This window comes from Geotrypetes seraphini, chromosome 3 (genome assembly GCF_902459505.1).
Source record: "Geotrypetes seraphini chromosome 3, aGeoSer1.1, whole genome shotgun sequence".
NCBI classification, from domain to species: domain Eukaryota; kingdom Metazoa; phylum Chordata; class Amphibia; order Gymnophiona; family Dermophiidae; genus Geotrypetes; species Geotrypetes seraphini.
The window spans coordinates 178,921,534-178,934,572 of record NC_047086.1 but is presented as its reverse complement, the minus strand read 5'-3'; the positions used below and the strand labels follow the sequence as shown (position 1 = coordinate 178,934,572).

The 13,039-nt window shown below is 44.2% G+C and overlaps 1 protein-coding gene across 1 annotated transcript in view; it reads left to right on the top strand.

Moving 5' to 3' along the window:
• IGF2R (insulin like growth factor 2 receptor) overlaps window positions 1-13,039 on the top strand; it is a 358,657-nt gene that overhangs the window by 48,100 nt on the left and 297,518 nt on the right. Inside the window, exon 7 of the mRNA XM_033935794.1 lies at window positions 4,216-4,324. Coding sequence (XP_033791685.1) covers window positions 4,216-4,324 — 109 coding nt within the window. The remainder of the gene's footprint in view (window positions 1-4,215; window positions 4,325-13,039) is intronic.

The following is a 13,039-nucleotide window of genomic DNA, read 5'->3' as shown; positions in this document are numbered from 1 at the left end:
ATTTCTCCCCTCTCCCATTTTAAATTTTTTAGCGATTTTCAAAGTGAACAAACAAGTAAAAATATTTTCAATGTTAGTAAACAAATAATCCTCTTTACTATATGTTCAGTAAGCGATTCAAAATCTGACAACATAAAAAAAAGTCATGAAACACTAAGTAAATCCTAAGGAACATGAAAGCTTTCTACACGAGATTTGTACCTTTTCTAATCAGCTACAATTATACTACTCCACAAAGGGTTTCCACAGTTTTTCAAATGTAGCCAACAATCCCTTGTTTTATAGCTTTCAGCTTGTTCATAATAGGCATACCATAATTTTAGGTTTCCTTTTCAGCCCTCTAGGCCAGTCCAGACACTGACACTTGGATTATGTTTGCTTACCAGCAGATTGAGAACCTGGCTCTTAGTCTCCAACATTCATCCTAAAATCTTATGGGCTGCTATCACGTCCATAAATGTTACGATTTGAAAAAGACAAGTCATTCTCTAAAAACCCGCATGCAAATGAGGTTTGCGGAGGTTCGCTAAATTTACGTGGAATGAATCACTGGTGGTAGTGATTGGCATATGCGCAGAATACATCCTGCAAATAAAAATTTTTTTTAAAAAAGACCCCTGAATCGAAGATCGGCAGGAGGGATGCCCACTCCCTTCTGCCCACCTCCTGATAACCCAACACAACACTTGACACCCCTGGCAGCAGGAGGGATACCCACTCCCTCCCCCAATACCTTTAACACAAAGGCCAGCTGGAGATATGCCCACTCCCTCTGACCGTTAGGCCTGCCTCTTCAAAATGGTGGATTTTTCCCTTCCTGGTGCATCCTGGGGTATGTTGGGGAGGGGCCTAAGTGTGATTGGCCAAGGCACCTAAGGCCTCTCTGGGCCAATCACAGAAAACTAGTTAATGCAACTGAAGTCCTAGTATCATTACTGTTAATTCATTAACCTAAGTGAGCTTAGAGAACGAGACAAACACCTTTATATAGAGAAACCCATTGTATGGATTCCATCTTGACTGATATAACTCAAACAGATAGCATACACTGAGGCTGCATGCACTGATAGGTAGACATTAGCTTCTGCAAGCAAATATACCCAGAAAATGAGATGCAGATTGAAACAGATCCTATACAAAGGATTTCATGAATATATTCCACAAGTTGAAAAAAACAATATATATATATATATATATATCAGGCGCACAAAATGCTATGTAAAAGCAATAAATATTAATTAATATATGTAAAGTGCTCAGTCATTAACCGATCTGTGCAAAAAGTACTATTAAAAGTACAAGCGCCGGTTGTAAACAGGGACCATCATAGCACTATCAGTCCCTTAACCTTCCATACTAAACATTTGTAACCAAGGAAGAAAATAGAAAAATCACTTATTTTCAAATAAATATGAGGAAGGTAGCACAGTATTGACTCCAGCGCTTGTAACAGATTTCAAGCTCTATTAAGAACCCCCGTGTTTAAAACTCCCATAGCCTCCCTTCGACTCGAGTTTCACGTCATCAGGAAGGAGGCACTGTGAACAAAAAAATTTAAACTTAAACCTAAATGAAAAACAAATCAGCAACTAAATCTTTAACACTACGGTTCAAACCTCCATCAACTAAACTTGTGGAGTAGATTCATGAAGTAGATTTTTTAACACATGTAATTACTGATTAGCTCCTTATTTTTGGAGAGTCCTATACAAAGGATCCCAGCTGTTATTCATCCACCAGTGCACTTTCACTTGACTGCCTTTAGAGCAGGGGTCTCAAAGTCGCTCCTTGAAGGCCGCAATCCAGTCGAGTTTTCAGAATTTCCCCAATGAATATACATGAGATCTATGTGCATGCACTCCTTTCAGTGCATATTCATTGGGGAAATCCTGAAAACCCGACTGGATTACGGCCCTCAAGGAGGGACTTTGAGATCCCTGCTTTAGAGGGAACAGATAGAGGGAGGAGATATGGCAGATATGCTGTTGCACCTCTTCTGTGAGATCGTGCAATAATTGGGTGTTGTCATTGTTTAGTCCAGCTTCAGTTGAGCCTAAGCCAGAGACAGTTGGCACACAGCATCAGATACCAGGCCCCAGTGAAGCCATGCCATCTTTTGAATCAGAAATTGCAAATCTGAGCAACAACATGGTGTGAAAACTGAGTTCAGGGAGTTTTTTCTGCAATTCAGAATATGCAGCTACCTCCAGAGCAGCAACTACCAGCTATCTGCAGGACCTTATTCCAAGCAAAGCCTGGAACTGGCAGCCAGCCAATTTCAGTGAAGACAGGACTACCTATAATCGAATGAGTAAGAGATGGACTGGAGCACTGAGGCCAGAAGTCCTGAACACCTAGGTTTAATTAAGTTGAAACGGAGTCTCCAGGAGGAGGCACCCTTATAAGACAAGAGTCATCAATGTTACAAGGAGAGATGGCTCCAGCAATAACCATTACCAAGAGAGAGACTTTGTCATAAGAACATAAGAGATACTAGACTGGGACAAACTGAAGGTCCATCAAGAGGCCAAACCAGGATGTAAATACCTGGAAAGATCCCAAGGAGTAAAACAGGAAATTGTCCAACCCTTTTTTAAACCATGCTAAACTAACTGCTTTTTACCATATTCTCTAGCAACAAATTCCAGAGTTCATTTACACATTGAGTGAAGAAATATTTTCTATGGTTTGTTTTAAATTTACTACTCAGTAGCTTTATCGCATGCCCCCTAGTCCTAGTATTTTGGGAAAGAGTAAACAAACGATTCACATCAACCCGTTCCACTGCACTCAGTATTTTATAGACTCTCATATCTCCCTAGAGTTGTCTCTTTTCCAAACTGAAGAACTCTAGCTGCTCTTCTGTTGTTTCATGGTTTAGTGTGGTATTAAGAGTTTAGTCTGGCTCTGTTGTGTTAGGAGTGAGAATTGCTTCAGTGCTGCAATACAAAACTTTCAGGATGGCATTTCATTTTAAAAAAAAACCAAACAAACCCACAACACTTCTAATGTGGTATTTTTACCATTTTTTTGTGGTTTTACTGGACACGCTCTACCAAGTAATGGTATCATTAGTCTACTTCCTACCAGAAGTCTTCATCTTTGCATGTGTTCAGCTTATTTATTTATTCAATTTTCTATGCTGTTCTCCCAGGGGAGCTCAGAACAGTTTACATGACTTTATTCAGGTACTGAAGCACTTTTCCCTGTCTGTCCCGGCGGGCTCACAATCTATCTAATGTACCAAGGGCAATGGGATTAAATGACTTGCCCAGGGTCACAAGGAGCAGTGTGGGTTTGAACCCACCACCTCAGGGTGCTGAGGCTGTAGCTTTAACCACTGCGCCACACTCTCCCCAATTACATGTTCTGTTGCTGGAACATTGTTTCTGCTTCTTAGATATAGAAAGCAGCTCTTGATTTAACAGAATGTTTGTCTCAGGCCAATACCCAGATAATTTTGCTATTTTAGTTGTGTCTGCCCATTAACCGTGCCCTGCAGATAAGGGACCGGATGAGCCCCACACCATCCAAACTTCACCTTTGGGTTTATTTCTACAATTCACCCAAGTAGGAAGAAATGAAAAGCAGGGCATAACTCAGATTAAATAAAAAAAAAATAAATAAATAAATTCTTGAATTGTCCAGATATTTTTGGCAAGTACTCCGTAGGGATACTTGATTCTCCTCAGATGTGTGGTGCAAGGCACAACATTGGCACAATTTTCAACTTATAAGGAAAGCCTTCTTAATCTGAGGGCTATATGTTAATTATATTAAGTACTGAGGAGTGTGTGGTGCAGTGGTTGGAGCTACAGTCTCGGTTGTGAGTTCAAATCCCATTCTGCTCCTTGTGATCCTAGGCAAGTCACTTAATCCCCCCATTGCCCCGGGTACATTAGATAGAGTGTGAGCCTGCCAGGACAATTTTTTAGGCGGTATATCAAATTTTAATAAAACTTGAAAAAATTCTTAAGTACTTGAATGTAAACCACTTAGGCCATAAGTGGTATATAAATACTAAAATAAAATACAGGAGTTCTTATAGTTTGTTAACATAATATATGTCTAAAAGTAAACAGTACAGTTGAAGACTGATACAGAATTAAGATGAGAGAATAAACATTTGAAAACAATCTCTTGGGAGAGGGAGGGCTTAACCCTTTATTCTGGTACTTGCTCTTGAGATAATACCTTTCATTTGTTCCATTCTAGGCTGCTTCTTTATTATGAGAAGAAATATGATAAGGATAGGCCTTCATTCTGCAATGGCCATGATCCTACCGTTTCCATCACTTTTGTATGTCCTTCGGAGAGGATGGAGGTAAAGTTTGGAAAACAGAGTACCTATTATTGTTCACACTTTTGCTAAAAGGACCTTCTAGCACTGAAATCCAAATATATTTTAAGTATCTTGACTTTGCTCAGCATGATGTATATATGAGCCTTATGTATAAAAAATTAATAGTGATCATATAACAAAAGTTTTCCATGAAAAGACTCCCAACACACTGACTCTCTATTCCATGTTATTGCTTTAAGACTATAAACGTTCCTACCTATTTATTTACCTCCCTTCTTATAAAAGCCTGCTTAACCTTCCTCTTTGCAATCTATACAATTTTCAGTTCTTTCTCCATTGTAGTTCGCCGACTCTCTTCAGCCACTTTTCCTGTAAACTGCCTTGAGCCGAAAGGCTTTCGCAGTGTATAAATAAAGATTTATGTTATAACAAATTGACGTCCTTTATTGTAACCCTGCTTGGAATAGGACCATATCTACTGTACCTGAATGTAACAGCCATGAGCTAAATAGAGAAGCACAAAATGTGTAGATTTTGTACTATATCTGTCATGTTTTCTTGACAATATGGTCAATAGCACACTGAAGAGGGCACTAGAATAAAAAATGACCCATGCTAGAAAGGTTTAAAATGTTACAGATAACGCATTTTGCAGTATCAAATCTTTCTGGCTTCTTTACTACTACATGTACATATATTAGAAAGCAAATACAACAACAAAGGTGACCAATTGGTGTTCAGTCTCTTTATTTGTAATGGACTAGACATAAGAACATAAGAAGTTGCCTCCACTGGGTCAGACCAGAGGTCCATCCCGCCCAGTGGTCCGCTCCCACGGTGGCCCATTAGGTCTGTGACCTGTGAAGTGGTTTCTGACCACTTCTATAACCTACCTCAAGTTCTATCTATACCCCTCTATCCCCTTATCCTCCAGGAACCTATCCAAACCTACCTTGAACCCCTGTACAGAGTTCTGGCTTATCACCTCCTCCGGAAGCTTGTTCCATGTGTCCACCACCCTCTGGGTAAAAAAGAACTTCCTAGCATTTGTTCTAAACCTGTCCCTTTTCAACTTCTCCGAGTGACCCCTAGTGCTTGTGGCTCCCCACAGTTTGAAGAATCTGTCCTTGTTCACTTTCTCTTTGCCCTTTAGGATTTTGAAGGTTTCTATCATGTCCCCTCTAAGTCTCCTCTTCTCCAGGGAGAACAGCCCCAGCATTTTTAACCTGTCAGCGTATGAAAAATTTTCCATACCTTTTATCAGTTTAGTCGCCCTCCTCTGCACTCCCTCGAGTACCGCCATGTCCCTCTTGAGGTACGGCGACCAGTATTGAACACAGTACTCCAGGTGCGGGTGCACCATTGCGCGATACAGCGGCATGATGACTTCCTTCGTCCTGGTTGTGATACCCTTTTTGATGATGCCCAGCATTCTGTTTGCTTTCTTTGAGGCTGTCGCACACTGCGCCGATGGTTTCAGTGATGTGTCGACCATCACCCCCAGGTCCCTTTCAAGGTTACTCACCCTAGCAGTGTTTCCCCCCATTTTGTAGCTGAACATCGGGTTCTTTTTCCCTACATGCATGACTTTGCATTTCTCTACGTTAAAACTCATTTGCCACTTTTTTGCCCAGTCTTCCAGTCTCGTTAGGTCCCTTTGCAGGGCTTCACAGTCTTCCGTGTTTCTAACCCTGCTGCAGAGTTTGGTGTCATCAGCAAATTTGATAACCTCACATTTTGACCCCGTCTCCAGATCGTTAATAAATATATTGAACAATAGAGGTCCCAGCACCGACCCCTGTGGAACTCCGCTCGTGACCCATTGCCAGTCTGAGTATTGGCCCTTTACTCCAACCCTCTGTTTTCTGCCTGCCAACCAGTGTTTGATCCATCGGTAGATATCCCCTTGCACCCCGTAGTTCCACAGCTTTTTAAGTAGCCGCTCGTGGGGTACCTTGTCGAAGGCTTTTTGGAAGTCAAAGTAAATAACAGGAGAAACTGCAAGGTAAATAACAGGTAAATAACAGGTAAATTAACAGGAGAAACTGCCTTCACAACAGTGAACAGCAAATACAACAACAAAGGTGACCAATTGGTGTTCAGTCTCTTTATTTGTAATGGACTAGACATGATCGTGTTTCGGCCCACAAGGGCCTGCCTCAGGAGTCTTGTGATAAATCACTTCATGCGATTTCCATAAACACTTCAATACATACTGTAGTAGACTGCAGCTCTAATGAACGGCGTCTGCTGTTGTCCATGGTTAATTAACCGTGGACAACAGCAGACGACGTTCATTAGAGCTGCAATCTACTACAGTATATATTGAAGTATTTATGAAAATTGCACAAAGTGATTTATCACAAGACTTCTGAGGCAGGCCCTTGTGGGCCGAAACACGATCATGTCTAGTCCATTACAAATAAAGAGACTGAACACCAATTGGTCACCTTTGTTGTTGTATTTGCTGTTCACTGTTGTGAAGGCAGTTTCTCCTGTTAATCCCAGGACAAGCAGGCAGCCTATTCTCAACATATGGATGATGTCATCCACGGAGCCCGGATGCGGACAGCTTCGCAAGCAGACTTGCTTGAAGAACTTTTAGAAAGTGTGCGAGCGCCTTCCCGCCTGATGCAGGGCGCGTGTCTCCTCAGTTCCCAGTTTTCCACGGAGCCAAGAAGTCCTATTTTGACGCTGTGTGCTAGTCTCAGTTTTACTTCATGCCTTCTCACCGTGGCTCGTGTTTTATTTTTTACAGGGTTGCTGCGTTTCTTTGTGCGTTTTCATTTTTAACCCCCCCCCCAAAAAACCCCTTAATTTTATTTTTCTTTGGTGTCGCAGCAGGGCCTGCCTCGCGGTCTCAGCCTGCGAGCTTCGATCTCACTGAGGCTATTTTTCCGTTTATGTCCCAGCCGGTCACAGGCTTCCAGAAGTGTAGCCATTGCCAGCCCGTGATCTCCCTCACTGACCCACATAGGTGGTGTGTTCAGTGTTTGGGACCTGACCATCATCTGGAGTCATGTGGCCGCTGTGCTACCCTTCAAACTCTAGCCCTCAAACGTCATCAAGTTCAGGTGGAAAAACTCTTTGGCGGTATGGATCCACTTTCGCTGGTCTCAACCTCAAATCCAGTCAAGCTTCTCACAGGGGTTCCGCCTTCTGCCTCGGCCTCGACCTTAATCAAACCCTCCTCGTTCGGCGGATCCTCATCCTCGAGCAAATCTACTAAGTCTTCTCCTGACGAGACGCTTGCCTCGCTGCCTCCCTCAGGTCAGGTACCAACAGTAGTTATCAAGCTGCCCAAGAAGCATGTCTCCAAGTCGAAGAATCATTCTTCCTCCTCTTCCTCAGAGACTTTAGCCACACCAAATGTACCAGATCCTCAAGTCTCGGTGTCACATTTGGAGGCTATGATCCAGACCATTTTGGATTGCCAGTTTGGTAATATGCTTGCCAAACATACTCCTTCCTCAACTCTGCTTCTGCAGTCCAGCCTGAGCACTTAGCACTATCACAAGGAGTCGAGTCCTTTGCAGTGCCTCGAGCTGAATCTATTCACTCTATACAAGGAGTCGAGTTCTTGGGAGTGCCTCGAGAGGATTCTACACACTATATGCAAGGAGTCGAGTCTTTGCGAGTGTCTCATCAGGAGCATAAGCACATTACTCAAGGAGCCGAGTCCTTGTCAGTGCCTCGAGATACCTCGACACAAGGAGTTCAATGCCTTCTGGTGTATCGATTCAAGTCTCCAGCCTTCCTTCCTCGCATAAGGCATCGCCCTTTCCGAGGCATAGGGCGAAGACTCCTCGACATTCCTCTTAGCGAGCCCTGCCTGGTTTGAGGCACAGTTCTCCACATCATTCGAGGCATCCATCGAGGCACAGATCCTCTTCTCGAGACAGGCCTCATTTCTTCAGGCCTCGAGACTCTTCGAGGCCTCCAACTCCGAAGTCGAGGACACCACCTCCAGAACCTTGCACCTATACTTCTTCTCCTGCGAGGGATTCTGTCCATTCTCTCAGTGAGTCATCTATACCTGCATATTCAGACCCCTGGTATCAGTACTCCAGAGAAGTCTCACCTTTGTTCTCTGTCTTGCGAGGCGCCTTAAGATCACCCTCTTCCCCTTGAGGTCAACCTTCCTTGGAGCAGATATCTTTTTTTTCTTCTTTCCTACATCAAATGAATAAGGACCTCAATATTACTTTGGACTCTGATTCCAAATACTCTATGGAGTATTTAGAAGAAATTGGTATGTCTCGTCGTCCTGCAGAGTCTCTTAAATTGCCCATTAATAGACTTCTTTCTCAAACTTTCAAGTGGAATCTTGAAACACCTTATTCCATTCTTGCTGTACTAGGAAAGCTGGAATCTCATTACACTGATCCACTGTAAGGGCTTTGAGAAATCTCAGTTATCCCATCAGTCTCTTCTTGTGGAGTGTTCTCTGAAAAGGACTAATCCTGCCAAAGTTCATGCCACTGTCCCTCCTGGATGAGAGGGCAGGACCATGGACAAGTTTGGTCGATGTTTGTATCAAAATTATCTTATGGCAACTAGAGTTTTGAATGACAATTTTGTTTTCATTTTTTTTTGTTTAATCTTTATTAAGTTTTCAAGGCTAATAAAAAGTGCAGACCATTTTACATACATTAATAATCAGAGTAAGCACTTTTAATCAATCAATAACAATACAGAAAGAATACCCCCCCTCCCTTCCCATACATTAAATCAAGGAATAAATCAAAACCAAAAGAGAGTCCCCCCACCCTCCCACCCTTCCCTGGATGTGTGTGCAAATCCACAGAAAAATAAAGATAAGAGACAACTATATCGAAGTAACAAAAGACGTCAATGGACCCCAAAGTAATCTGAATAACTTAGTATGTCCCAACATGTCAGCGTTCATTTTTTTAATACTTGTAGCATAAATTCGCCCACCAAAAAGTAAAACTAAGGCGTCCCAATTTTTCCAATTGCGAGTAACCATTTGCATGGCTATCCCGATCATGATCAGGAAAAGCCAGCATTTATACCGATCCAACAGGGGTTTAATATGCAATAGCGTCCCACAGATAATTACATTGTAGGTTGATGGAATTGATGAATCCAGTATGGTATTAATATTTCCCCATATCGACTTTCAAAAATTGGGTATCAAAGGACAATAGAACATCAGATGATCCAGTGTCCCTATATCAAGATGACAATGCCAGCATCTATTAGACTTAGAACTATCTAACTTTTGCAAACGAACAGGGATCCAGAAAGATCTGTGTAATAAAAAAAACAAAACAGGTTTGTCTCATAGATGCTGATGCTATACATCTCATCCTCCAAGTCCAAATCTGTGGCCATTGAGTAATAATAACTTTATTTTTCTATACCGCCATAGTCGGACGACTTCTATGCGGTTCACATCGAAGAAGGCTAGACATTCAGCGAATTACAAATGCATGAGGGTTGTAAGAGCGACTTGTATCAGTTAGAGAAATGGGCAGAGAAATGGCAGATGAAGTTCAACGTGGAGAAATGCAAAGTAATGCATTTAGGTAGTAAGAATAAGGAACACGAGTATAGAATGTCAGGTGCAACTCTGGGAAAAAGCGAACAAGAAAGGGATCTGGGTGTACTGATAGATAGGACCCTGAAGCCGTCGGCACAATGCGCGGCAGCGGCAAATAAGGCAAATAGAATGTTGGGCATGATAAAGAAAGGAATCTCGAGTAGATCGGAGAAAGTTATAATGCCGCTTTATAGGGCAATGGTCAGACCCCACTTGGAATACTGCGTCCAACATTGGTCTCCCTACTTAAAGAAGGATATAAAACTGCTGGAGAGGGTGCAGAGACGAGCAACTAAACTAGTGAAGGGTATGGAGAAACTGGAATATGAGGATCGACTTAAAACACTGGGATTGTTCTCCCTTGAGAAAAGGAGACTGCGTGGGGATATGATCGAAACCTTCAAAATACTGAAAGGAATCGACAAAATAGAGCAGAAAAAACTATTTACATTGTCCAATTTGACACGGACAAGAGGACATGAAATGAAGCTAAGGGGGGGCAAGTTCAGGACTAATATCAGGAAGTTCTGCTTCACACAGAGAGTGGTTGACATCTGGAATACTCTCCCAGGGGAGATTATTGCGGAATCGACAGTCCTAGGCTTCAAAAGCAAACTAGATGCATATCTCCTTGAGAGAGGCTATAAAATAAGCCAGGTGTATACCTAGCAGGGCCTCCGCGTGTGCGGATCGCCGGACTTGATGGACCGAAGGTCTGATCCGGAGATGGCGCTTCTTATGTTCTTATGTTCTTATGTTCTTATGATTACATCAGACCTCTGGGTGCTGTCTATCCTCAAGGAAGGATACTCTCTTGGTTTCCTCCAGATTCCACCAGATCTTCCTCCAAGAGAGTATCCTTCCAATTCATCGCAGACCACCCTTCTTCTTCAGGAAGCTCAAGCTCTGCTTTGTCTCTATCCCATCGACGAAGTTCCCTTGGAACAGCAGAGCAGGGGTTTTTACTCCCATTACTTCCTAGTTCCGAAGAAGACCGGTGATCTGCGCCCTATCTTGGATCTCAGAGCTCTCAACAAATTTTTAGTCAAAGAAAAATTCTGCATCCTTGTATCCCCTTCTAGATCAGAACAATTGGTTATGTTCTCTAGATCTCAAAGAGGCTTACACTCACATTTCAATTCATCCTGCCTCTCGACAGTTTCTCAGATTTCGGGTGGGACATCTGCATTTCTAATACAGAGTGCTACCCTTCGGCCTGGCATCATTTCCAAGAATTTTCACCAAGTGCCTAGTTGTAGTAGCAGCAGCTCTGCAGAACCATAGTCTACAGGTGTTCCCATACCTGGATGACTGGCTCAAAGATTCAACATCTCAAGGGGTTATTGTAGCGACCTAACGGACTATTTGGTTCCTTCAAAGTTTGGGGTTTGAAATCAACTTTCCCAAGTCCCAGCTACAGCCCTCTCAAACTCTACAGTTCATTAGAGCTGTCTTGGACACTGTACAACTCAGAGCATTCCTTCCTTAACAGCGTCAGATGCTCTCATTCACCTTTGTCACAAAGTGTCATCCCTCACTACACTGTCAGTGAGACACATGATGGTTCACCTAGGTCACATGGCCTCTACAGTTCACGTGACTCCTTTTGCCAGACTTCACCTCAGAATCTCTCAGTGGACCCTGGCATCTGAGTGGGCTCAGGCTTTCGCCCCATTCTCTCAACACATGAGAGTGACTCCTTCGTTGAGACAGTCTCTCCACTGGTGGATGCTCTCTTCCAATCTCTCCAGAGGTTTACTGTTTCAAACACCCCCTCATCAGAAGGTCCTCACGACAGATTCTTCGACCTATGCTTGGGGGGCTCATCTCGATGGTCTCCGTATGCAAGGACATTGGTCCAGCATGGATCGTCAGTTAGAGAATGACACGGTGAAAAAATTGGTCCCCGTCACCGCCCCGTCCCCGTCTCACCATCCCCGTCACCGCCCCGTCCCCGTCTCACCATCCCCGTCACCGCCCCGTCCCCGTCTCACCATCCTCTTCACCGCCCCGTCACCGCCACTGCCACCCCATTCACCGCCCCGTCACCGCCACTGCAATCCCATTCACTTTTCTTTATTTACGTATAAAGGAAACATTCTTTAAAACTTTAAAACTTAGTTAAATATTAGTTAATAACTATACAAAAACAAAACACGCAGAGAAAAAATTAATTAATATAAATTCTCAAAACTGACACATTTTGATCACTAAATTTAAAATAGTTATTTTTCATACAGTTTTTCAATCACTAATCTTCCACCACCCCTGGGGCTAGCAATGCAAAAACAAACACGACATGTACTTTAAATGCTTACAATGTTAGCCTATATGGTAATTAGACGCGGCCGCTGTACCTAATCGCGGCAAAGATCTCCCTGCCGTGATTAGCATAGTGACCGCGGCTATGGCTGCAAGTCTCCCCTCCCCCCAGCGATCACGGCAGGAGGGCACCCAACCCCTCCTGTAGACCCCCCCAACGGCCCTCCCGACAATCGCAGCAGAAGGGTACCCAACCCCTCCTGCCGGTCCTCCCAATGGCCTCCCCTAAGATCGCCGGCAGGAGGGTACCCAACCCCTCCTGCTGGACCCCCCCCCCCAACGAACCCTCCCACCCCGGAACCCCCTTAGTCTTACTTTCCAAGTTGGACCGGACGGCTCCTCACACGTATGGCCAGCAGGCTTGCCTCCGTCCAAATGAGGCGGGCCCGCCCCGCCCCTACCCTGCCCAACCCACAGGATCCTAGGGCCTGATTGGTCTAGGCACCTAAAGCCACTCCCGCTATAGGAGGGGCCTTAGGTGCTTGGGCCAATCAGGCCCTAGGATCCTGATTGGTCTAGGCACCTAAAGCCACTCCCGCTATAGGAGGGGCCTTAGGTGCTTGGGCCAATCAGGCCCTAGGATCCTGTGGGTTAGGCAGGGGAGGGGAGGGGCGGGCCCGCCTCATTTGGACAGAGGCAGGCCTGCTGGCCAGACGAGCGAGGAGCTGTCCGGTCCAACTTGGAAAGTAAGACTAAGGGGGTTCCGGGGTGGGAGGGTTCGTTGGGGGGGGGGTCCAGCAGGAGGGGTTGGGTACCCTCCTGCCGGCGATCTTAGGGGAGGCCATTGGGAGGACCGGCAGGAGGGGTTGGGTACCCTTCTGCTGCGATTGGCAGGAAGGGTTGATCTG